Here is a 25,506-nt window from a genome sequence, read left to right as displayed (position 1 = left end):
ACACTCTATATTATAACTGACCTCACACAAATCTCACACACTATATCACACAGGCTGACCCAGTGTCATCCACAGTGTCTCCACAGTGTCACCACAATGTCACAAAAGAGCAGCGAAAATGCTGACCACACGTGGAGTCACAGTCACAAGAAAGGTTCAAGCTGTCATCCACAATCGTGCTCTCCCTTGTGGTGACTTAGGGTCACACAGGTGCGTAGACATGCATTACCCGTTGTCACACCCACACACCCACACTGTCCTCCCTCACTTCTCCCCTTGTTTGTTGCAGGAGATCCTGGACAGTAGTGCAAGTACCACCACTGCCTGCAAGCGCCGGGAGAATGCGTGAGCCAGGAAAGCCCGGTGGGCGTGGCTCGTCGCTCCGCCCCTCCCCGGTGGGAGCGCGGAGGCGGGGCGCCGAGCGACACCTCTCCTGGCCCCGCCCACTTGCTCCCTTTCTGGCTGGAGGCGTTCCTCCAAGTCTAAAGGGTGGTCGGAGAAGGTGGTGCTAGGCGGTGGGAAAAATAAAAAAAACCGCAAGTTGACTCCAGCGTTCCTCCCAGCGGGGGGCGAGGCCTGTTAGCCTCCACCTCCCACCCAGTTGACTTGGGCAGGGGGCGGGGCAGGCCGAGGCCGGCCCCTCGGAGCCGACTCCGCCCCGTTCCTCCGACAGGGAAGCGCGGAGAGTGCAGCCCAGCAGTCACTGGGTTCCCGCGCGTCCTGAGTCTCGGGCCTTGCATACCCAGGACCCCGAAACATGGCTGTCAAGAAGATCGCGATCTTCGGCGCCACTGGCAGGACCGGGCTCACCACCATGGCGCAGGCGGTGCAAGCAGGCATGAGCCGGGGCGGGTGGGGGAGTCACAGGGTACACCCGCAGAGCACTAGGAAGAGACATCAGGGTGCTGGAGCCGGGCAGAGGCTGGTTGGGGTCATCAGTGCCCCAACCAGGTTGTGTGGAGATTCAGGGAGCGAAACAAATGCGGGGGTGCTGGGGCAGAAATAGGGGAGACTGCGATACTGCGTTTTATGGGAGACCAAGGCACAGGAATTAGCTATGGGAGCCTAGGAGACTCCTTGTGACACAGTTATGTGTAAACCCAGAGGTGTTATGAAATGTGATTGTGGTTGTGATTGTGGTGGGGGTGGTCTTTAGCACATCCTGAGAGGGTTTACTAAGCTAGCAAGGGCTTGCTGCCCAGCAGTGCTTTCTCTCTACATGAGTTAAATCCCGGCAGCCCTCATTTGGAGTGGGGACTAGTATTCCGTTCCTCCTTTGACAGATGAGAAAACTGAACCCAGAAATGACTTGCCCCGATATCACAGCTGGTAAGTGGCAGTGCTGGGATCTGAACCCAGTTCATACTCCAAAAATGTCCATGGGCTTTGGCTTGGACACAAGAGCAGGAAATAGAAGAGTTCAGGAGGCAGGTTGCTGTGAGCTTCTAGCAGAAAGAGGTCACTGAGACATGAGCAAGACTCCGGAGCACTCGTCCTAGGAAAGTCACCCAGGGCTGAAAATTCAGAGTTGCTCCAGAAGAGGGTGCAGGATCCCCCAGCTTCTCCTGTCTGGGCCTGGAACTTCAAGATATAGAGCCCCACCCGTGCAAGCACCCGTGACTCTGAAGATATTGACTATCTCCATGCCCCAAAAGGTGGAGGCCACCACCAGTATCCCACTTTGTTGTCTCCCAGCCCAGCCCTCCCTTGGGCCTCTTCTGAAACTTCCTCATTGGGCAGGCTGACCTCCTCCCTGGGGATCTTGTGAGGATCTTGACTTGAGGGCAGGAAGACCAGCGAAAACCATTTGCTGATCAGAATTTCTAGGGTAGGCGTGCGGAAGGAAGAGGGAGAAGTTGGAAAGTGCTGAGTCATCCTGAATACCGGGATTTCCATGTTTCTTCACCTTTACTCCCCAATGCCACTGGGGTCCGCTGGCCCACCTGATGGTCACACTAGGACTGCTCCCAGGGGAATGAGTTGGAGTCTAGGGAAAGCCCTGCCCTAAATTGAATGAGGTTTATTATCTTAGTGTGATTCAAGCAGACTGAGTCCTGACAGCACAAATAGTGTCAGCTGCCTACCTTCAGGTGGCCAACTCTGCCACTTAACACCTGTGTGACCATATGCTTTGTCATCTAGAACTGTGTGCCTAGATATCTGTAAAGTGGAATGAGATTACTAGTTAACTTGCCCTGGGTCACTTACAATGATTAAATTAGATACTGTATGGGAAGGGCTTAGAACCATAGCCATGATAGCTGGTGATGAGTAAATACACCTTGGTTGATTGAATTCACATTATAGCCCTAGCTCTGAATTCTGCAGACTCTGGATCAGACTTGCTTAAGTAAAAATTTTACCTTCCCTATGTACTAGCTGTGTGGCATTGGCCCATTTACCTAAAGTTGTGTCTGAGTTTCCCATCCTCAGAATAGGCATGATAATAGCTACTTTGTAGTGTTGTAATCCAGTGCTTGTCAAACTGTAGGTCATAATGGGTTCAGAAGTATGTAAGTCACAGCAGTATCAAAATGTATCACATATTTTTAGCTTAGTGAAACTTTTGTTTTAATTATGTGTGTGTGTGTTTGTGTGTGTGTGTGTGTGTGTGCGCACTCGCACGCCCTGGGTTAGACAGTAAAATCCATTTTATATTGAAGATTGAGATCAAAAAAGCTTTAAAGAGACTTGACCTGCAACTTATTCTCATAATTGGGGGAAAATGCATGTATTTCTCTATGTACATGTATAAATATATTTATATGCAAATGCATGTAGTTATGCATGTTATATTTACAGAGAGACAAATAAGGCAAAAGGAAAAATGAAAAATCTGGGTCCTGCAACTTCTCTATAGGTCTATTTATTTCAAAATAAAATTAACAGAAAAATGTAAATAAGGGAAGGAATTTCTTAAAAAAAAAAAAAGCTTGGAAATATCTCTTGAAGACTCTTGTTCTTTATAAAGGGTAAAATGTATGAAGCCATACTATTTGATATGGTAGCTCCTGGCCACATCTGGTTCTTTAAATGTAAATGTGAGTTATGAGGCTGAGATGGGAGGATCACAAGTCAAATATTTTAAAAAATTTATTTTTTAGTAGTCGATGAACCTTTATTTTATTTATTTATTTGTTTATATGTGGTGTTGAGAATCAAACCCAGCGCCTCACACCTGCTAGGCAAGTGCTCTACCGCTGAGCCACAACCCCAGCCTACAAGTCAAGTTTTGAGACCACCTCTCAGTGAGATCCTGTCTCAAAGTAAGATTAAAGACTGGGGGTGTGACTCAGTAACAGAGCAGCACCCCTGGATTCAGTCCCCAGTACCACAAAAAGAAAAGAAAAGATAAATGTGAATTAAGTTCTAAAAAATTTGTGTGTGTGATTCTGGGGATCTAAAAATTCTTTTTAAAAAAACACCCCATTTACTCATTTATTTATAGAAGGCATTTGGGGGATCTTTATGAGTGTTGCCACTCATCACTAATAATGTCAGCACCCACAGGACCCTTATGCTGTGCCTGTGTTCAAAGCTCTCATGGTTGGGAGAATGTGTCTGGGTCTGTTTGGGCTTCTCTAACAAACACCTTATCTCTGTGATTATAAACAACAGAAATGCACTGTGCACAGTTCTGGAGTCTGGAAGACTCAAGGCATTGCTGGTAGATGGTGCTTCCAGCTGTATCCCCACTTGCTAGCTCTCTGGGATTTCTTTGATATGGGCACAATTCTAACTCATGAGAGCAGGGTCCTCATAACCCACCTCCCGAAGGCGTACTTTCTGATATCATCACCTTGGTGATTAGCTTTCAACAGATGCATTTCGGAGGAAATACAAACATTCAGACCATAACAACATGTTTCTAAAAAAGATACGTGCGGCTGGGCATGTTGGAACATACTTGTAATCCCAGCGATTTGGGAGGCTGAGGTAAGAGGACCACAGGTTCAAGGCCACACTTCACAACTTGGACAGGCCCTAAGCAATTTAGTGAGACCCTGTCAGACCCTGTCTCAAAATAAAAAGTAGGAAGGGCTGGAGTTGTGGCTCAGTGAGAAAGCACCCCTCCGTTCAATTTTCAGTACCCCCAAAATTAAAAAGATAAAAGATGTACGCCTGGTGACACATGCCTGCAATCCCAGCCACACAGGAGACTGAGGCGGGAGGAGGATCGAAAGTTTAAGGCCAGACTCTGCAACTCAGCAAGACCCTGTCTCAAAATAAAACGGGGATGGGAATGTTATCTCAGTGGTAGAGCGCCTCTTAATAAGTAGTACTTAAAAAAGAAAAATAAGAAAGAAAGACATGTGCACAACCTTTAGGGTTCTGTAGTGGCTTATTTTGTGTGGTGCTGGGGACTGAACCCAGGGCCTCGCTCGTGCCAGGCCAGCAGGTCACCACCTGAGCTACGTCCCCAGCCCACTGGGGTTTGTTTGAATTGGTAGTGGCAGTTGGGCAACGGCCAGGTCGGCTCCCACCATGTTGGTGTCGCCCTCCATGAGAAGGGGATCACAAGGGATGGGGAGGCCCAGTGTGGTGGTCTCCTTTCAGAGACCAGGAAGTTGAGGTCTGATCCAGGAGGGGGCTGCACAAGGTTCCTCGGCCAGAGAGTGGTAGGGCTAGAGTCTGAACCTGGGTCCGTAGGACAGTAAAGCCTGAGTTTTCACATTTGTAACAGGTCAGGGAGATGGCAGTGAATGGGACAGCCCCTGGACTCAGGGCTCGTGGTTCACTCCAGGTCAGCAGCAGGAGTCCCATGACAGAGGAAGTGCAAGTGACCAGGGGACCAGGTGAGAGAGGGCAAAGTGTGCTCCAGGCAGAGCGCAAAGGCCAGGAGGCAGGAGGCAGCGGGTTGTGTTTGAGGAACTGAAAGAAATGCAGTGGGTACAGAGAGGGCAGTGGTGGTTGGAGAGGAGGAAGGTCAGGTCCTGAGGGCCCTGAGGCGGTCTCAGGACTTATCTGCTGTGGCCTTCGGGGTCGTGGGAGGCATCTGAGCAGAGGCTCTTAGGGATAACTGGAAGGTTGTGACTGCCTGGTGCAGTGTGGTTGGAGGGAGCAGGCCAGGGCACAGGAGCCTAGAGGAGACCTGGAAGGGGCCAGGAACAAGACTCAGGGCTGGTCCAGGCCAAGGGATAAAACTGTGGGATGATCAAAAGGCATGACAGCGAACAATGAGATGGGGCTTATGTCAGTGTGAGGTGCTGTGCTAAACTTTTGGTTCATTTGTCTTGGTTTTGCTTTTGCGGTTTTTTTGTTTTAGTTTTTTGGTACCAGGGATTGAACCCAGGGGTGTGTAACCATTGGGCTGCATTCCCAGCCTTTATTTTTTGTTTTGAGACAGGTCTTTCTAAGTTGTTTAGGGCCTCGCTAAATTGCTGAAGCTGGCTTTGAACTTGCAGTCCTCCTGCCTCAACCTCCCATGCTGCTGGGATTTCAGGCATGATCAGTGCTTTTGCATTTTTTTATAACAGCACTATAGAGCTATAAGTCATACGCTACATAATTCACCTATTTAAAATATACCATTCAGTGGTTCTGCATATTCAGAGTTGTGCAAGTATTCTCACAATCAACTTAGAACATTTTGACACTGGGTGCACACCTGTAAACCCAGTGGCTCAGGAGGCTGAGGCAGGAGGATCACAAATCCAAAGCTGGCCTCAGTAATTTATCCAAGCCCTAAGCAACTTAACAAGACCCTGTCTCAAAATAAAAAATAAAAAGGGGTGGGGATGTGTCTCAGGGATTGAGTAACCCTGTATTCAATCCCCAGTACAAGAAAAACATTTTTATCAGCCAAAAAATAAACCCAAGGGGTTGGGGATATAGCTAAGTTGGTAGCAAGGCCCTGGGTTAAATCCCCAGTACCAAAAATCAATCAATCAATCAATCCTGTTTTCCTACCCAACCCCTCCCCAGTCCCAGACAAGCACTCCCCTACTTTCTGTTCGTATGGATTTGCCTGTTCTGTTTTTATTATTCCATTCATTAATGGAATCATACAATGTTGGTTCTTTGTAACTGTCTTCTTTCATTTGGGAAAAAAAAAATTTTTTTCTCAAGGTGCATGTTGTAGCATGTCATTTCCTTATATTACCAAAGGATATCGCATTTATTCATTAAACAGTTGATAGATGTTATGAATAATGCTACTGTAACATACACATGCAAGTTTTGCGTGGAAACATGTTTTCGTTTCTCCTGGGCAGAGATCTCAGAATGCTAGGTCATATGGCAGCGCTGTGTTTGATCTGCTGAAGACCTGCCGGGCTGATTGCCAGAGCAGCTGTACCGTTCTGTTCTGCGTGGCCAGCAGCAGTGTCTGAGGGCTCTTGTCCTCACACGGTCACTGGCATACATCTCTCTTTACTCTAGCCTTCCTGGTGGTGTGAAGTGATCTCATTGTGGTTTGATTTGCATTCCATGACGACTAATGGTATTGAACCTATTTTCATAGCTTGTTGGCCATTTGTTCATCTTATTTAAATGATGTTGTACATCTGTTTAGCTGGATCATTTGTTTTTAACATTGTGTTTTGTTTTGTTTTGTTTTTAATTTTTTTTAGTTGTTCATGGACCTTCATTTTATTTATTTATAGGTGGTTCTGAGAATCAAACCCAGTGCCTCACACATGCTAGGCAAGTGCTCTACCACTGAGCCACAACCCCAGCCCTAATATTGTGTTTTAAGGGTCCTTTTATATATCCTAAATGCAAGTCCCTTATCAGATATGATTGCAAAATTTTTCTTCTCTTCTGTAGCTGGTATTTTTACTTTTGTTTTTGGGGGGATTGGGTAAACAGGGATTGAGCTCAGGGGTACTCCACCACTGAGCCACATCCTGACCCCTATTTTGCATTTTATTTGGAGACCAGGTCTCTTTGAGTTTCTTAGGGCCCCGCTTTTGCTGAGGCTGGCTTTGAACTGTAGATCCTCCTGCCTCAGCCTCTCGCTGCTGGGATGACAGACCTGTGCCATTACACTGGCTATATTTTTACTTTCTTGACGGTGTCTTTGAAGGACAAAAGGCTTTAATTTTGATGATGTCCAATTTATCTGTTTTTGCTTTTTTTGGTTATGCTTTTGGTGTGGTGTGTGCTTGTAATCCCGGCTGCTCAGGAGACTGGGGCTAGTGGATTGCTTGCACCTAGGGGTTTGGGGCCAGCATGGACAACTTAATAAGACCTTGTCTCAAAGAGAGAAAAAGAGAAAGAGGAAGAGAGAAGAAGAGGGAGGGAGGGAAAGAGAGAGGGAGGAAGAAAAGAAACCATTGCCTAATCCAAAGGAAGGGGCCTGAGACAAGTTGTAGTCCTGAAGGGCATGTCCCCCTTCAACTAGCTCCTACAACTACAGTTTCCACCGCCTCCCAATAATGCCGTCAAGTTATGAGAATCTACTGGTGGTTAAACCCATTGATGAGATCAGAGCCCTCGTGCCCCAGTACTTCCCAAAAGCTTCACCTTGGAACCCTGCAGCACAGGAGACCAATCCTGCAGCTCACGAGCCTTTGGGGGACATTCCAGATCCAGGCCCTCACGGTGTCATTTCCACATGGCCCCTTCACTCTTGAAGCCCTGGTTTACCTCTAGTACTGCAAGGTCCACAGCTTCATCTGTCCCTTCCTGACTGGGCCCTCGAGTCAGTCTTCAAGGAGCTCTGGGTCCATTTTTCAGGGAATGATCTTTAGACTTGTGAGCTTGAGCAGCCACAAGAAGATATCATAGACAGAGGGCCACAAACAATGGACATGCCTTGGTCACCATTTGAGTCTGGAAACTCTAAGTTCAAGGTACTGCGTATTTAGTCCCTGGGGAGGGTCCATTTCCTAACGTGCAGATGGCCTTCTTACTGTGTCCTTACTTGGTAGGGGGAGAGAGTGCTCTGGTCTCGCTTCCTTTTTTGAGAACAGTAATCCCAATCCCAGTGGCTGGGAGGCTGAGGCAGGAGGATTATAGGTTGGAAGCCAGCCCTCAGCAACTTAGTGAGGCCCTAAGCAATTTAGCAAGACCCTGTCACAAAATAAAATATAAAAAGGGGCTGGGGGTATGACTCAGTGGTTAAGCACCCCTGAGTTCAATCCCTTGTACCAAAAAAGAACAGTAAACCCATTGTGGGGACCCTGCCTCCTGGCCTCATCTAAACCCAATTGCCTCCAAAAGCCTACCTCCTACGGAACATGTTGGGGGCTAAGGCTTCAACACCTGAATTCGAGAGGTCAGAAACATTCAGTACGTAACAGAAATCACAATAATCATTTTATTTTTAAAATATAACATTATGGGGCTGGGGTTGCAGCTGTGTTAGAGGCACTTGCCTAGCATGTGTGAGGCACTGGGTTCGATCCTCAGCACCACACAAAAGTAAATAAATAAAATAGGTATTGTGTCCATTTACAACTAAAAAGTATTTATATATATATCTCCATTACAATACACCAAAACATTAAGTTCTTTGCCTTTGTTTAAAACAAAGGAAGAAGAAGGAATGTATTAGTTGTGAACTTTAAGAAGTGTGTGGTGTGTGTGTGTGTTGTGTGGTGTGTGCGCGCACGCGCGCGCTGGGGTCCAGGGAGACAGAGTTAGCTAAAATTCTTTTGGGAGGGGACATACTGAGGTGATATTCAGAATCTTTAATGACCACTAACGGAAGGCTGGGCCTTCTAGAAGTGAGGCCTGGGGTCAGGGTCTGGGACCAGTCTTGCAGTGGTCAGTTCAGGGGCAGCTCTGTCCCCCGGGTTCCTCCAGGACCATGATGGGCAGCACAGAGCGGTGCCCTGCCAGACGTCAGCCTTGCGTGCTGGAGGGCAGGGAGGGGTGGGGCATGGGGAGGCCTCTCCTGCAGTGTGCGTGGGTGGGCAGGAAGGCATCGCCAAGTTCAGCCGTGGGTGTGCCAGCAAAATGTGGGAAGAGGCACTGCCCCAGAACAGGAACCAGGGGATGACCTTGGGGCTCATGGCACCCTGGAGCCCGAGTGCCAGCCCACAAGCCCGCTGACCTTCCTCTCTGCTCCCTTTGCCCACAGGTTATGAGGTGACTGTGCTGGTTCGGGACACTTCCAGGCTGCCATCCGAGGGGCCCCAGCCGCACCACGTGGTAGTGGGTGACGTTCGGCAGGCAGCTGACGTGGACAGACCGTAGCTGGGCAGGATGCTGTCATCGTGCTGCTGGGCACTGGCACTGATCTCAGTACTGAGCCCCCCCTCTGTCCACGGCCCCTTCCTGTACCTCGGCCCCCAGCACCACTCCCGCCCCAGCCCCACCCCTGCCACCCCTGCCGCCGCCACCACCGCACCCACCAGTGACAGCCACTCTCTGTCCCCTCTAAGGTCCCACTACAGTGATGTCGAGGCACCAGGAACATTGTGGCATCATGAAGGATCATGGAGTGGACAAGGTCGGGCCTGCACCTCGGGTGGGTGGTGGGGTCGCACGGAGGGTGGGTACTAGACGGGCATCCAGGGCCCTCCAAAGTGACTATTGAAGCAGTTCTGAGTTACTGTGCTGTGTGCCTTCCCTTGCTGAATAATGCTGGGGACATAGTGGTGACCAGCACAGTCCTGACTTTGCGCTTGCAGGACTCCCAGATGCGAGAGAGAGGTGGTAAACAGGTTCATGATCTAGCGGACATCCCAAACGAACAGGGTGGGCTGGAGAAGGGCAGGCAGAGGGTCAGGGCCAGGTTAGGAGAAAGCCTGGGAGGAATACGGGAGCCCAAAGGAGACCCAGCCCAAGAGAGGTCAGGGGAACCTTGCAGAATGAGAGAGCATGGATACACACCAGCTCTTACCCCTGAGCTCCCAGTTTATGGAGAGTTAGAGTTGGACATTACGCCAAGTAGTTGTCCTGAGGGGCTGGGGATGTGGCTCAGTGGCAGAGTACTTGGCCTGCATGTGCGAGGCCTGGGTTCTGTCCCCAGCACCACAAAATAATAACAATAATTATAATAGTTGTCCTGAGTAATCCAAAAAGAAAGTTATAGGGCGCATAACAAGAACAATTAATGCTAGCTAGGCTTGGTGGTACACAACTATGATCCCAGTGACTTGAGAAGCTGAGACAGGAGAATCGCAAGTTCAAGGCCAGCCTTAGAAACTTAGCAAGGCCCTAAACAATTTAGGGAGATTCTGTCTCAAAATTAAAAATTAAAAAGGGCTGGGGTAGTCGCTCAGTGATAAAGCACCCCTGGTTCAATGCTCAATTAAAAAAAAAAAAGAACAATGCTAACAGCATTTACTGGATGCTAAGTACTGTCCATGCCCCTTAGAGATGAAGCCACTTGCCAGGCCTGTGCACACACCTGTAGCCCAGTGGCTGGGGAAACTAAGGCAGGAGGATCAAAAGCTCAAAGCCAGCCTCAGCAACTTAGCAAGGCCTACACAACTCAACAAAAACCTGTCCTGAATAGAATACTAAAAGGGCTGTGGAGCAGGCTGGGGTGTGGCTCAGTGGTGGAGGGCTTGCCTGGCATGTGTGAGGCACTGGGTTCAATCTCAGCACCACATAAAAATAAATCAAATAAAGGTCCATCAACAAGTATATATAATATATATAGTTTTATATATATATATGTTATATATATATAAAATATATATTTATATAATATATATATAAAATAGTGGTTCTCCAGGACCTGGCAGTCACGCCCAGCTGGAGGGCAGGAAGCAAAATCACTTAAGGCTTTTTTCCTTCAAGCTTTGAAATGGAGAAATTATTTCAGACCTGTAATTTTAGAATGGTCTACTCTTGATTTCTGTCTCTCTCTCTCTCTTTTTTTCCTTTTCTTTGTGTTTGTATGCCCTCCTGCATGCAATTCAGATGAAGTCACGTGATGTTACCCGACTGGTCTCAAACTCCTGGGTTCAGTGACCTGGCAGCCTCAGCCTCCCAAATAGCTGGCACTACAAGCCCATGCACGACACCGATCTTCCATATTTATTATTATTAATTAGTTAGTTTATTTATTTATTGTACTGGGGATTAAACCCAGAGCCTTTCACATGCTAGTCAAAGGCTCTACTACTGAGTTACAGTCCAGCCCTTTATTTATTTTACTTTAAGGCAGGATCCTACCAGTTGCCCAGACTGACCTCAAACTTGCAATAGTCCTGCCTCAACCTACTGAGTCACTAGGATTATAGGTGTGCACCATCATGCCTGGCTTATAAAAAAATTCAAACAGAAGAAACAAAATAGTAAAATGAACACCTACATTGTTGCCACCTTGATTCAGAAATTATTAATATTGCCAGGCACAGTGGCACACACCTACAATCCCCGCAACTCCCGGAGGCTGAAGCAGGAGGATTGAAAGTCCAAGGCCAGCCTGGGCAACTTGGCAAGACCCTGTCTTAAAATAAAATTTTAAAAGGATTGGGGATGTGGCTCCGTGGTAGAGTGCTTGCCTAGCATGTGTGAGGCTCTGGGTTCAAACCCTATACTAGCCAAAAAAATCATTAGTATTTATCATAATTGGTTATCTGTATACAAACACATGCACACAAATATTTTTGTTTTTCTTTTCCTAAACTGTTTGATGTACTGTGACATACCCAGGGAGCCCTTGAGCAACTCCTGAGAAAGGGACTTTGTCTTCTAGAACACAGTGCTGTTGTCACAGCCAAGGAAACGAACTCTAGACCTCATCCAGTCCCTAAATCTTAGCGTTAAATAGTCCCTCCAGGTTCAGATTTCAAGATTAGAAAGATCCTGGCCTCTTAGGAGCTTGGAGTTAATCTATCACAGTTTGGGAAAGGGTTTTTTTTCCGTGGGGGTACGGATTCGGGGAATTGAACTCTGGGGCACTTAACCACTGAGCCATATCCCCAGCCTTATTTGTATTTATTTAGTCAGGGTCTGACTGAGTTGCTTAGGGCCTTGCTAAATTGGCTTAGGCTGGCTTTGAACTCAAGATCCTCCTACCTCAGCCTTGATTGGCTGGAACTGCCTGAGCTGGGAGGGTTGTTTTTTTAAAGAGCTCTTCTGAGAGGATTAGAAAGAAATCCCCAGAAGACAGAATGGACTCATGATTGCCCCCTAGAGGCAGAGGCTGTCCTCAGTGCTGAATGAGGAGGAGGCCCTTCCTGTGTGGCCTTGGACGCCCACTTCAGACTTGGTTTTCTCTTGTAAAGAGGGAATCCTGCTGTCCACGAACCAGTGGGACAATCACAGTGACCAGTGATCCAGTTTGACTCTGTGTCAGACATTGCAATCATCAGCTTAACTGCAACACAGTTCTTCCTTTTGGTCCTGGGAATGGATCCAGGGCTGTGTACATGCTGAGCACCTGCTCTACTACTGAGCAATGTCCCAGCCCTAACTCCAGCTTCTCTCGTCTCCATTCACATATGAAGAAACAGAGGCCAGTGGTGGACTGAGAACTTCAACCTAGATGCAACCCGAGCTCTTATCAGCTTACCAAACTACTCCTAAAACATTTAGCATGGTTGGCCAAGCATGGTGGTGCACACCTATTATCCCAGCAGCTTGGGAGGCTGAGGCACTGAGGCGGGAGGATTATGAGTTCAAAACCAGCCTCAGCAATTTAGTGAGACCCTGTCTAAATAAAATGTAGAAAAAGGGCTGGGGATGTGGCTCAGTGGTTGAGTGACCCTGAATTCAATCCACAGTACAAAAAAAAAAAAAAAAAAAAAAAAAATTTAGCATGGTTGGGACGTGGTTTGTATTCTAAAAATCTGAGCTTTTATGATAGCCTTGGGCCTATGTAATGCCTTCGAATATGCACTGAGCGACGACAGTGTTCCAGGCCCTTCTAAGGGCTGAGAATGCAGGAGTGAACATCACAAAGTTCCTGCCTGGAGAACTAATGTTCTAGGGGAGGAGGGACAAAGTATATTAGGCCCAAGGGTGACTTTTTGGTTTGAAAGCAGAGAAGGATACTAAGGGGAAAATACAGGCAAAGTAAAGGGGATTGTCAGGGTGGGGTGCAATTTTAAATAGAATGGTCAGGAAAAGTTGCACTGATGCGTTAACCAAAGTGTGCAGGGAAAAGCAGGGAGTCGGAGAGGGAATCGCACTGGGGCGGAGAGACCAGCAGTTGCAAAGGCTGCCAGCCAGAGCCTGGCTGGCACAGGGTAATTGGAAGGGAAAGTGCCAGGCCGTGATGTCGGGGGGTTGATGGGGCCAGTCGGGTGGAATCTGAAGAGGGCTTGGCTTTCACCCTGAGTGAGATGGAGCACCATGGACAGGATCTGAGTCAGGTGTTCGCAGGCTCCCTTGACTGGGAGGGATGGGGGTCAGGAACAAGGAGACCAGGGAAGAACAAGCAGTCACAGTGGATAGGACTGGGAGGGGTAAGAAAAGGTCAGATTTAGAATGACTGTGATCTGCAGACTGCTCTGGGTGGGGTTTGAGAGAGAAGTGACTGGAAGAATCCCATTCTTGCAACTGTGAGGCCGCAGCGAGCCCCTGTAGCATTTTTGTCCTGGGACCAAGACCCAAAAGCACAGGCTGACCCTGCCCTGTGTCTCCCCATCAGCCTTCCTGCTATGGGACCCGGCCAAGGTACCCCCACAACTGCAGGACGTGACCGATGACCACATCCGGATGCACAAGGTGCTGAAGGAGTCAGGCCTGAAGTACGTGGCCGTGATGCCACCGCACATAGGTGAGTGGAGCTGGGACCCAGCAGCCCTGTCACCGCCAGCCTGTTCCCACCTGCCCTCTGGCGACCCTAAAATTGCACATCAGTGCACATACCTGTCATCCTAGCAGCTCAGGAGGCTGAGGCAGGAGGATCGCAAGCTCAAAGCCAGCCTCAGCAACTTAGCAAGGCCCTAAGCAACTCAGTGAGACCCTGTCTCTAAATAAGATATAAGTGGGCTGGGGATACAGTGCAGTTGGTAGAGTGTTTGCCTTGCAAGTACAGAGGCCCTGGGTTCTAATCCCCAGTACTGCAAAGCAATAAATAAACTATAAGAAGGTGCTGGGGGCTGGGGTTGTGGCTCAGTGGTAGAGCACTTGCCTATCATGCGTGAGGCACTGGGTTCGATTCTCAGCACCTCATACAAATAAATAAAATAAAGGTCCATTGACAGCTAAATATTTTTTAAAAAGGAAAAGAAGAGGTTGGGTTGCTGGGGAGGTGGCTTAGTAATCACCCTGAGTTCAATCCCCGGTACCAAAAGAGAAAGAAATTCCCAGTTCATATTCAGGTGCCCCTCCAAAAAGAAAAAAAAGGCGAATGTGCTTCCTGCCCTTCCCTGCTTTACTTAATCTCCCTTCTGAACCTGCCGACAGGCTGTTATCTCTGCTTAACGAAACACCCGAATGTAGAAATGTGAAACAAACCGTGCTTATGGTGACTGTATTCCAGTACCTGGAGGTGACTAAGCTCAGTGGGTGACTCTTCTTTGGGGTCTCACGTGGTACGGTCACTTGGTGGCGGGCCCAGCGTCACATGGAAGACCTCCTTATAGATACACCTGCTGGTTGATGCAGACATCAGCTGGATACCTGCAGGTGTCCTCCACATGTGGCCAGGGCTTCCTCACACCATGGAATCTGGGCCCCCAGGGTAAGAGTCTCCAGAGGGGGCCTTGTGGAAGCTACATCATCTCTATGACCTTGTGTCAAAAGTCCCTTAGTGCTACTTCCACTGCATGTTGTTGATTAGAAGCAAGTTATTACACTTGCCTCGCATGCCCAAGACCTACTAGGTTCAATCCCCAGCACCTGGGGCCAGAGGCAAGGGTGGGGATGGGGATGGGGTGGGGCCACAAGTTATTGGGGCTGATACAATCAAGGAGGAGAGAACGTAAACTTACCACACATAGAAGATACATTCTTGCTTTATCTGATTTAGTATGTGTGTCCCTCACTGAAATGTCAGCTTTTTGACAGCAGAGGGTTTTTTGTTTGTGGGATGGAGCCCAAGGCCTTGAACTTGCTAGGCCAGGGCTGTTCCACTGAGCGGCACACCCCACCACCACCTAAGCAGGGGTTTTGTCTCATTTCTCACAACTGTATTCCTGATGCCTATTACTGGGCCTGGCATGTTGTAGGTGCTTAGTAGTTGTCAGGTGAACTAATGTGGGGAAACACTTGTGGTCCTGTCATACAGCATGTTAGTCAACTTTTTGTCACTGTGACCAAATATCTGAGAAAAGCAATTCAAAGAAGGAAAGGTTTATGTTGACTGACGGTTTCGGAGATTTCAGTCCGTAGTCACCTGGATCCTTGCTTTTAGGCCTATAAAGAGTTAGAAACATAATGGCAGAGGAAGCTGCTCACCTCATGACAACCAGGAAGCAGAAAGAGAGCAAAAGGGGCTGGGGACAAGATATACCCTTCCAGCCAGGCTGCTGGCACACACCTGTCAGCCTGGCTAGTCTGCAGGCTGACACAGGAGGTTCACATGTTCAAGTTCAAACTCAGCCACCTAGTGAGACCTTGTCTCAAAATAAAAAATAAAAGAGCTGGGGCTGTAGCTCAGAGGTAGAATGCCTGGGAGCTAAAAACAAAAAAAAGGTAGACCCTTCCAGGTCTTGTCCCCGGTGACATACCTCCTCCAACTAGGCCCCTCCCAAAGTTTCTGCCACCTCCAATAATGCCATCAAGGTATGACTCCACCAGTGGGCTAATCTACTGATGAGGCGCAACCCTCAAGATTCAGTCACCTTCCCAGAGGCCCCACCCGAGTACTGCTGCTCTTGGAACCGAGCCGTCAACACTGAGACTTTGGGGGACAGTCCAGGCGCGAACCATAAGGAGAAGGAAAAGCACCCTTTTTCGCTTCTCAGGTCTGGAACCCATTCTGAGAGCAACTGAGTCAGGCCTAGGGAGAGGCTTATTCCTTCAACAAATACTTCTTGCCTGTGAATGTGTGCCTGGCGGCCATATAAGCGTTGGTGATGTGGGCCCTGTTCTCCTGAGGCAGACATTCTAGTGGGGATAGATAAACCACGGGGAGAGAGAGACACATTGCCAGCGACTCGGGAGGCTGAGGCAGGAGGATCACAAGGTTGAGACCTCAGCCACTTTGCAAGACCCTGTCTCATAAAATAAAAGGACTGGGGATGTAGCTCAGTGGTAAAGTGTCTGTTGGTTTAATCCCAAGAATCAATGAATAAATAAATACAGACAGGCATATGTTAATATTGGGCAGTGATGAGCCGATTGAAGAAACAGTGGAAGAGGGAACACTGTTTCCTTTCCATATCTCTGGGGAGATGGCTTTATGCAGTGAGGAAATGAGAGCCAAGTGAATATTTGGAGGAAGGGATAACTGGGATGAGGGGACAGCAGTGCAAAGGCCCTGAGGCAGGGCACTTGTTTTTTTCTCCACATTTGTATGCCCATCAGAAAAGCAACTTTGTTTTTCTCTGGACCTTCTTGGGACCCCTGACAGGAGAAGACCTCCACCTTAGAGGTTCAAACAAGGTTCAATATTTACAGGAGGGATGTATTAGGACCCTATTTGGACCAGAATCTAAGGACTTTGAGTCAGCAGTGAGGCTGCATGGAAGAGAAGCTGCTGGTGAAATTCCCAGTGGCCCACTCACTTCCTGAGTGCGCTTCCTGAGCTCTAAAGGGTTTGTCATACTACTTCTTTGTTTATGTTTTCATTTGTAGGTACTAGGACTTTTATTTTAATTTTTTGGATTTTGAGACAGTCTTGCTAAGTAGCCCAGGCTGGCCTCGAACTCGCCATCCTCCTGCCTCAACTTCCCCAGTGACTGGGATTACATGCGCCACAGTGCCAGGCTCATTATTCTACTTCTTAACCTTGTATGAAGTGACTACCCAGAGATCATGCCTGCGAAGTAGTTAACACAGAGTCACATATTAGAGGGCTTTTCGTGGGTGTGTGTGGTTTGTTTCTCTGATGTATGTGAAACCTTCAAACATCCAGAACAGTCGAAGCCATTAGAGACCCTTTGTCTAGGTCTATTGGTTAGTCTGTTGCTGTGTCCTGAACCTCTCTCTTTATCTCTCCATGTATATTTTCCCCTAAGTATTTATATATGTTTATACTTCTGAACTACTTGAGAGAAGCTGTCAACCATGTCACACTTCACTCCTAAATACCTCAACAGGCATCTCCCAAGAAAGATATCTGCATAAGCCTCATTATCACACCTTAGGAAACAAACATTAACTTTCACATCATTCATTATCCACTCCATTCTCAAATTTCTCCAATTGTCAGAAAATGTCTTTTCAACCTACCTCTTCCACCCCAAATCAAGATTCAGTAGAGGGGCTAGGGAGATAGCTCAGTCGGTAGAGTGCTTGCCTTACAAGCACAAGGCCCTGGGTTCAATCCCCAGCACCAAAAAAAAAAAAAGATTCAGTAGAGGATCACACATTGCATTTCCCCTTTAATCTGAAACAATGTCCCCCTGCCCTTTTTAAAAAAAATATTTTCCATAATATTAATCAAGCCAAGTATTATTTTTATTTTGATTTTTTAATATTTATTTACGTATTCGTGGTGGTACTCAAGGGTGCTCCACACTGAGCTACATTCCCAGTCCTTTTTTCTTTTTAATTTGAGACAGGGTCCTGCTAAATTGCTGAGTCTGGCCTCAGACTTACAGTCCTCCTGTCTCAACCTCCTATGTAGCTAGGATTACTGCCGTATGCCACCATGCCCAGCTCTATTTTATTTTTTTAATTTATTTTTTATTTTTATATTTTAGTTGTTGATGGACCTTATTTATTTATTTATATGTGGTGCTGGGAATTGAACTCAGTATCTCACACATGCTAAGCAAGTGGTCTGCCACTGGGCCAAAACCCCAGCCCTATTTTATTTTTTTGAAATGGGAGTCTCACTGTGTTGCCCAGGCTGCTCTCCAATTCCTGGGCTCAAGAGACCCTCCCATCTTGCCCTCCTGACTAGCTGGCACTACAGGTTCGTACCACCATGCCTGACTCGGGTGTCTTTTTAAATGTCCCATGTTCTAGATTTGTCTGGTTATTTTCTTTGATTCATATTAAACATTCGTGGCAGGAATGCCACGTGGTCCTTATTGCACATGACCCCCGCCCGGGTGATACTACATCCGATCCCTACATTGAGTCGGTTGCTGTCAGATATCATTTTTAATTATCATAGTGCAACCACTAGATGATTCCCTCTGAACCATCAGGTTATGCCTGTCTCCTGTCCCTTACTAAGGAAGACCTGGCTGGGGCCGGGGTGTGGCTCAGGGGTAGTGTATTTGCCTGGTGTGCACAAGGCCCTGAATGCTATCCCCAGCACCATGAAGTAAAAAAGAAAGACCTAGTCGTACCCCTGGCATTGGACACACCAGTCCGTTGTTCACAGATGTGTCTCTTCCTCCAGGGCCTGGAGAACCCAGAACCATACTTGAGACCTGTCACTCAGTCCTCCTAGTGGGGTCCAGAGACAGGAAAGCACCCAGGGTTGGGGGGAATCCATAACTAATCCAGCCCTTGCCACTGGAGAGTGGCACCCCACACCCCTGGGAAGTGACTTCCTCTCCCTAAGGCTCAGCTGGCCGTTTGTGACCCTAGGTCCCAGCCTGATGTCTGAGTCTCCCTCTCCATCTAACATTGTCTCTTTTACTTGTTTGCATTAGTTGCCTTCTTCTAATGAATGAATGTCTCCTGGGGACAGGGATTCCTGTCAATTTTGTCCCCTACTGAGTGCACCACACTGATGCATAATAGGAAATAAACAAGGAGCTGTTGAACAAATGAAGGAAAGGGTACAGATAAGGGCCTGCACGTGGGAAGTCCCTCTCGCCTGTTGTGCTGCCTGGCAGGGCACGGGTGGCATTGCCAAGGGCTTTGCAGTAGTCATGCACTGGGAGTGGGAAAAGACATTTGCTTCAGCCACTCTCTGTGTTTTTACCTCACAGGGGACCAGCCGCTAACGGGGGCCTACACAGTGACCCTGGATGGACGAGGACCCTCAAGGGTCATCTCCAAACATGACCTGGGCCACTTCATGCTGCGCTGCCTCACTACTGATGAGTACGATGGCCACAGCACCTACCCCTCCCACCAGTACGACTAGGACCCTGGCCCCATCCAGGAGGACCACATTCTGGAATATGAGGCACAAAGAAAGGAACAATAAAACATGAGCCAAGAGCTTGAAATTATTCCAGACAACCCCACAATAGGACTCCTCCTCTCCCTGCCTTTGAGAATTTCAGTGTCTCTGCGTACAGTGTCCTAGGTACTCATTCATTCATTTGTTCAGTAATGGTTTATCAAGTCCCTCCTCTGTGCCCAGCCCTGTGCTGAGAGCCCAGTGGTGACCAAAGTAGCCGGGATCCCTGCTTTCTCTGCTGTCATGTATCTCATAGAGCAGTGAGAAAGACAGCCCTGCCACTGACAGTGACGGCCCAGCATGGTCAGAGCTCTGATGCATAGAGTACGTGGAACAGTGGCGTCCCTAAGGGGCACCTGACCCAGCTTAAAGAGCAAGAAAGGTTTTGTGGAGCGGGATATATGTTCAACCTGAGACCTGGTTCGATAAGAATAATCCAAGAGAAGTTTCTAGGGCAGAAGAAACAACAGCAGCAAAGGCCAGGAGGCCAGAAAGCTCCTTTGAAGAATCAAAATCTGTCCCCTACAGTTAGTTAATAATCCTGCTGTTCTGAGGTGAGAATGGTCAGATCTAAGAGGCTGGATCATGGAGGCTAAACTGTGCAAAGTCATTGTAAGAAGTTTTGAGTTTCATTCTGAGGTTTCATGCAGGAGAGGGGTGGGGATACAGGTGCGTGTTTTTTAAAGCTCTCTTTGGCTACTGTGTGGAGGTGGATCCATAGGAGAGGGACAATGGAGGCTGGGAGAGTTGAACCAAGGCAGGGGTGGGAGGACCCCTCAGGAGCCTGGACGGACAGTCTGTGGGGAAGGGAGGGAGGACTACTCAGCAGGAATTAATCCACCCCACTCACCACCTATTTCCCCACCTCTGTAGCCCTAAGAAATCTTTTCCAGTCCTGCACTGCAAGCAGCAGGATGACTTGGTTGACAAATTCCAAGACTGGAGAACTGATCTGAGGAGACGTAAACCTCCTCCCTTCTACAGATGGCTAGAGAAACTGCCTCCCCCTCCCCTTTGTGGACAGTTCTGGAGGGGCTGGGGCATCACTGGTGTAGTCTCTCAGGAAGCCAGCAGGGTTCTAGTCTGCACTCCCCATTTCTCTGTCACATTACCCAAGCATTTAATGAACTTCCACTGTGTATGAGCTCTGTGGCCTCCCAACAACATCGTCACTGTTGCTCTCTGTCATCCCTTTACATTAGGATACAGGGCCTGGAACCCATCATGGAGCACGACAGTATGGCATGCCCCTCCGCCCCACCAGCCTCCACTTTCCAGGGGAGGATGATGCTGCAGAACAAGCCGTGGGAGATAGAGACAGCCTTGGAACCCATTCTCAGGGGCCCACAGTTCAGACAGTGATGGCCCAGGACTGGGATAGCAGAAGGGCCTGGGCGGTGTGAGGAGTCACGAAAGTCACAGGAACCCAAAATTGGCCCAATCTAGACTATCGGTGAGGGCTTCTGGGAAGAAGAAACCTTGGAATTTTTGGTTTTGTTTTATGTTTTGCAGTACTGGGGACAGACCCCCGGGGGTGCTCCACGGCTAAGCGACATTTCCAGCCCTGATTATTTTTTATTTTGAAACAGGTTTTCACTAAATTTCCAAGACTGGCCTCGAATTTGTCATCCTCCTGGATGACATGGGCCTGATTGAGAGATGGGAGTCTTGGGAAAGGCAGCCTAGGACGAGGGAACAAATTAGAGACCGAGAGGCCGTTCATTCTCGTTTGAGTGCTTGCTACGGAACTGGCATGTTGCAGGCACTGGAGGTAAAGCAGCAAAGAATTGCAGACAAAATCTCTGAGTTGTGCTGAGGGAAGAATGGTGGAGCCATTTTAGGAAAACTGAAAAGTGAAAGTTTTAGAAAAACTGAAAGTAAGGTAGCCAGCAACGGGGAGAGGATCACAGGCCAGATCGTGAAGGGGTTTGGGGCAAAAGCTTAAGGAGTTTAGACTTTCCAGGGTTGTGGGGGGCCATGAAACGTTTCCAGCAGCAGAGGGGCCATTCTGAGAGACGAAGGACGGAGTGCAGGAGGGTTTCCAGGAGGGACCACCAGAGGCCGTGCTGAGAAGTGTGCAGGAATGAGACTGGGCCGCAACTTCTTAAGTGTCAGGCAGGGCGGGAGGACCTGAAGCGAAGGGGCGGGGCCGTGGTCACCCAGGCAACACAAGCCGCGCGAAGCTATTGGCTGGCCTTTAGTAGCGTCATCCCCCTTCGCTACTCAGTGTCAGCCTTTGGAACACCCAGGGCGGGGACTCCGCCAGTGGCTCAGCCCCGCCCGCCTGAAAGGCAGGGAGGGGGGTGGGTGCCAACCGGTCTTGCTCGGCGATGGGATCCTGGTCTGGTATAAAGGGACCGTAGAGAGCAATACTGACGATCTTGGTGCGAGGACCGTAGCTAAATTGAAGGGAGCGGCTTTGACCGCTCTCCACCACCCTCGGCCCTCGGCCCTAGAGATGTAGTCGGTCCCTGACCGATCGGAATCCTTTAAATGGTCAGGGGCGTAGGGGAGGGAAGGGCGGGTCGGGCGGGTCTGGTGGCTCCTGGCGTCCGGCGGTGGCTCCGCCCAGCCAATCGGCGCCCGGCGGTGGGCAGGATTCCAGCCAATCGCGGCTCGCTGCTAGGCTCCGGGGCGGAGCTGGGTGGTTTGAGGCCAGGCGGAGAGGCCCCCGGGAGGTGAGCTAGGTCTCTACCCGGTACTGGTGGGTCGCAACACGGTAGGCTTTCCAGGAGGTGGTCGCTGCGAACCTGGCAGCCGAGGTGAGGAGTGGCCACCTGATTGGGATTTACCTTGGGTTGGGGGAGGTGGAGGTGCGCCCGAGATTGGCGGAGGCGGGGTCCGGGAGGAGTGGAGGGCGCAGATTAAGGTGACTGATAAGGTTTGGAGAGTTTTAGGACAGAGACTGAGCCAGCGATCCAGGACGGGAGGCGAGGCAGAATTTTCAAGTAGAGGAAATTTGAAGCTGCGACATGGAGTAATTGGAAGAAGCCAGAGAACCCGGGAAGGAACTTTTGGGGCAGGGTTGTCTAAAGATTAGAAGACAGTTTGGGTTTCACCGATGGGACTGAGTTCTGGGCTCCATAGTGTTCTGGTTAAGGTGCGAGAGTTTTAAGGCTGGGATCATGAGCATTTGGAGAAACCAGAGAACTAGAGTCAAGGGATCTAAAGAGTCCAAGACGCCGTGGCGGGGAAGAAGTGCTCACGGAGAGTTCAGTGTTCGGTTCTTGAAGCCGGACGGAGAGTTTGAAGCTGAGATCTAGAACCGTTTCAAAGGGGAGAATACTAGGAGAGTTGAGGGAAGTCTCGAAATTGATATGCTCTGTCTTCCCAACGGGGTCCATATAAGAACATCTGTCGTCTTTGAGTGGTGTGCTGGGGCCTTGGTCTCTGGTCGCGAGAGCAGTCTGGGGAAGAACCCCCGACCTGCTGGGGTTTTAGGAACTGGGAGAAAGCACTTTTAGAGTTGAGTTGGGTGGGGGAGGGGTGTTCCGGGCGTGGAGCTCAGACCCGCCGCCCCGGAGGCAATAGAGGGCGGGGCTCTGCTGGCGCCCGGCAGCTGGACGTCCGGGTTCCCTTCCCCCAACAACCGGAGCCCCTGTGCGCATGCCCTAAGGGCGGCAGCGAGCGTGGTTTCTTTCCGATGGCCAAGGCGCCCTCTGGGGATTGTAGTGCGAAGTCTAGGTCGGCGTTTGTGCGTGGCGGCTATTGGTCCACATTTCCCAGAAGCACCTGGGCCCAGTTGGGGCGTTCCTGGGTGCTGAATAGAGGGAGGGGCGGAGCCTGTCAAACGCCAAGGTCTAATTGGGTGGATCGCTAGGGGGCGGGTCTTGGCGTTACTTGAGTTCTAGCAAGTTTTCCTGTGGGGTGCGCTTTGGGGGAAGCTGAAGGCGCAGATGGAAGGAATGAGGAAGGCCCTCCTTTCCTTGCTCTTGGGAGCGCTCCCAGGCAGTTAAGGGAGAGACTATGAACAGAAATTCCTCCCTGTAAGAAAAAGAACCAACAAAATAGGTTCACTAACATTCTCCAGGTGGCGCGAATATAATGCACTAAAGGAATAAAACTACTGAGCTGGGCGCGGTGGCGCAAGCCTGTAATCCCTGCGACTCGAAAGGCTAAAGCAGCAGGAAGGCAATTTTGAGGACAGCCTGGGCAACTCGGAGAGACCCTGTCTCAAAGTGAAAAAAGGACTGGGGAATGTGGCTCGATGGTAGAATGCTCCTGGGTGCCCAGTAACAAAAACAAAAACTATCGAGCTGGGGTCGGGGCTCAGTGGTGGAGCTTTTGCCTAGTGTGCACAGGGCCTTGGGATTCCCGCCCTTCTGCATGGCGTAGGGGTGGGTGAAGGGAGGGAGAGACTATTGAACAAATAATTCTTGTTCATTATTTTCTACCGTGTGCTGTGCCCTGTGCATATTACACATAAGTGTCTTCTTGCCTATGTGGTGAAAAGTATTTTTACAGTCCCCATTTTACAAATGAGGACCAGAGAAGTGACCTCACATCATTTCCCAAGATCACACAGCTGAGCAGTGTCCAAGGCAGAGTTCAGACCCGGAATTCTCTACTTCTGGTCCAGATCTCTGTACTCCACACCTATCTTGTGGGTGACATATTGGAAGAAATCAGTATTGTGGAGAATAGTTTTATTATAAAAAATAACCTCTGAAGGACTTGGGTTAGGATCCTTACTGTGCAGATGAGATTGATTCTTATGGATGTAAACTCACTGTTTGAGCCCACAATAGGCAAGTAAGTCAAACCCAGCTATGTTTAAAAAAAAGTCCACATATTGTTCTTCCTTCCTTCCTTCCTTTCTTTCTTTCTTTCTTTCTTTCTTTTCTTTCTTTTTTTTTTTTTTTTTTTTGGTACTGAGGTCGAACCCAGGGACGCTCTTCCTCTCACCTACATCCCCAGCCTTTCTTATTTTTATTTTGAGGCAGGGTCTCACTAAGTTGCACAGACTGTCTTGGAACTTGGACTCCCACCTTATGTTCTTAACCACACGCGTTTACTCATCTCCTTCGATTTGTAGGATTCTGACTATGTGCATTTTAAAACTTACAGCTCTACGGTCCTGCCTGAGAGAGTGGGATCCGAATGACCATGTCTCTGTTCTTGCCCCTCTTTTCTCTACAGGGCATCATGGTGGGAGGTCTGAAGAGGAAACACTCGGATTTGGAAGAGGAGGAAGAGGACGAGAAGTGGGACTGGAGTCCAGCAAGCCTGCGGAGCTGCCAGCAAGCTCTGCTCCGCATCTCCCTAGACAAAGTCCAGCGCAGCCTGGGCCCCCGGGCACCCAGTCTCCGCAGGCATGTCCTCATCCACAACACCCTACAGCAACTCCAGGCTGCCATTCACCTGGCTCCAGCACCTGCCCTGCCCCCCGAGCCTCTCTTCCTGGGCGAAGAAGATTTCTCCCTGTCCACCACCATTGGCTCTATCCTCAGGGAGCTCGAGACATCCATGGACGAGACGGAAGCGCCTCAGAATCCAGTGGCTCCCCGGGGCCTCCAGAATGAAGTGCTACCACAACCTGACCCAGTCTTCTTAGAAGCTCTGAGCTCCCGGTACCTAGGGGACTCTGGCCTAGATGACTTCTTTCTGGACATTGACACATCTGCAGTGGAAAAGGAGCCTGTGCTAGCCCCCCCAGAACCTCCTCACAACCTCTTCTGTGCCCCAGGGTCCTGGGAATGGAATGAACTAGATCACATCATGGAAATCATTCTGGGGTCCTAAAACTACGGTGAGGCAGAACCCTTCCTCACAGCGGCCTCAGTGGGCTGGATCCCTGGATGCGACTCCTGTGTGTGTTGATGGGGCTCCAGAGAGTGACTGTGCTCCTTTCCTCCCATGTCAGGGTTCCACAAACTTGCATGTGTGTGTGTCTGGTTACCCCCAGCCTTCTGTGAAGGGGGTCCTTCCTTAATTTATCTGTTCCAAATGCCTTAACGAGACTCTGTTTCTGGGAGTCTGACCTCTCGCTCACACGTTTCTTCTGCCTTTCCCTCCAGTTGCCGCTCCCCTTGTGACCGCTGGGGCCTCAGGGAAGATACAGTAGGGCCTGGCTACAGTGGGGGTGTGCTGCCAGTGGCTCTAGAAACCCAGGATCTGCCCCTTGAGGGAGCGGGAGGGGCTGGTCTCCTTCCCCCAGGCTGAACCCCACTTCCTTGGCAGGACCCCAGCCCCAGCAGCCTCCTGATTCAGAACCAGGCCGGACCACGTGCAATAGGGTGGAAACCAAACTGCTCCGTGCCGCGGGATTTAAAAGAAAGGCAGGGTTTGTGGTGGCTTTTTTTTTTTTTGATTGTTTGTAATTTTTTATTTTAAATAAAAGTATTTTGAAAGGAATGTTGTTGCCTTAAGTTTCTAAACTTCACTGGGGTGATGGGAGGGACCTGGGAAGTTTCCTCGGCACCTGCGCCCTTTCCCTGAAGAGTTACTAAGTGCTT

The 25,506-nt window shown here is 49.3% G+C and overlaps 2 protein-coding genes across 3 annotated transcripts; both read left to right on the top strand.

Annotated features, from left to right (window-relative positions):
- Positions 1-543: 543 nt before the first annotated feature.
- Positions 544-19,100, top strand: BLVRB (biliverdin reductase B). Its single transcript, XM_079118038.1, is given in 9 exon segments — positions 544-836; positions 9,029-9,133; positions 9,136-9,192; positions 9,333-9,351; positions 9,353-9,372; positions 9,375-9,401; positions 9,404-9,418; positions 13,502-13,630; positions 18,855-19,100. Coding segments are annotated over 9 exon segments (609 nt in total). The 5' UTR covers positions 544-757; the 3' UTR covers positions 19,013-19,100.
- Positions 19,101-21,286: 2,186 nt separating this feature from the next.
- SERTAD3 (SERTA domain containing 3) lies at positions 21,287-25,405 on the top strand. 2 transcript variants are annotated; one of them, XM_079118039.1, is made up of 2 exons: positions 21,287-21,547; positions 24,191-25,405. In XM_079118039.1, the coding sequence occupies exons 1-2, from the start codon at positions 21,545-21,547 to the stop codon at positions 24,791-24,793; spliced, it is 606 nt and encodes a 201-aa protein (XP_078974165.1). In that variant the 5' UTR covers positions 21,287-21,544; the 3' UTR covers positions 24,794-25,405. The 2 variants fall into 2 exon arrangements, with proteins under 2 accessions (XP_078974165.1, XP_078974166.1); XM_079118040.1 differs by lacking the exon at positions 21,287-21,547 and adding an exon at positions 21,660-21,813.
- Positions 25,406-25,506: the final 101 nt, after the last annotated feature.

The sequence above is a fragment of the Sciurus vulgaris genome (assembly GCF_902686455.1).
Source record: "Sciurus vulgaris genome assembly, chromosome: 17".
Taxonomy (NCBI): domain Eukaryota; kingdom Metazoa; phylum Chordata; class Mammalia; order Rodentia; family Sciuridae; genus Sciurus; species Sciurus vulgaris.
This window is presented reverse-complemented; position numbering and strand designations above follow the sequence as displayed.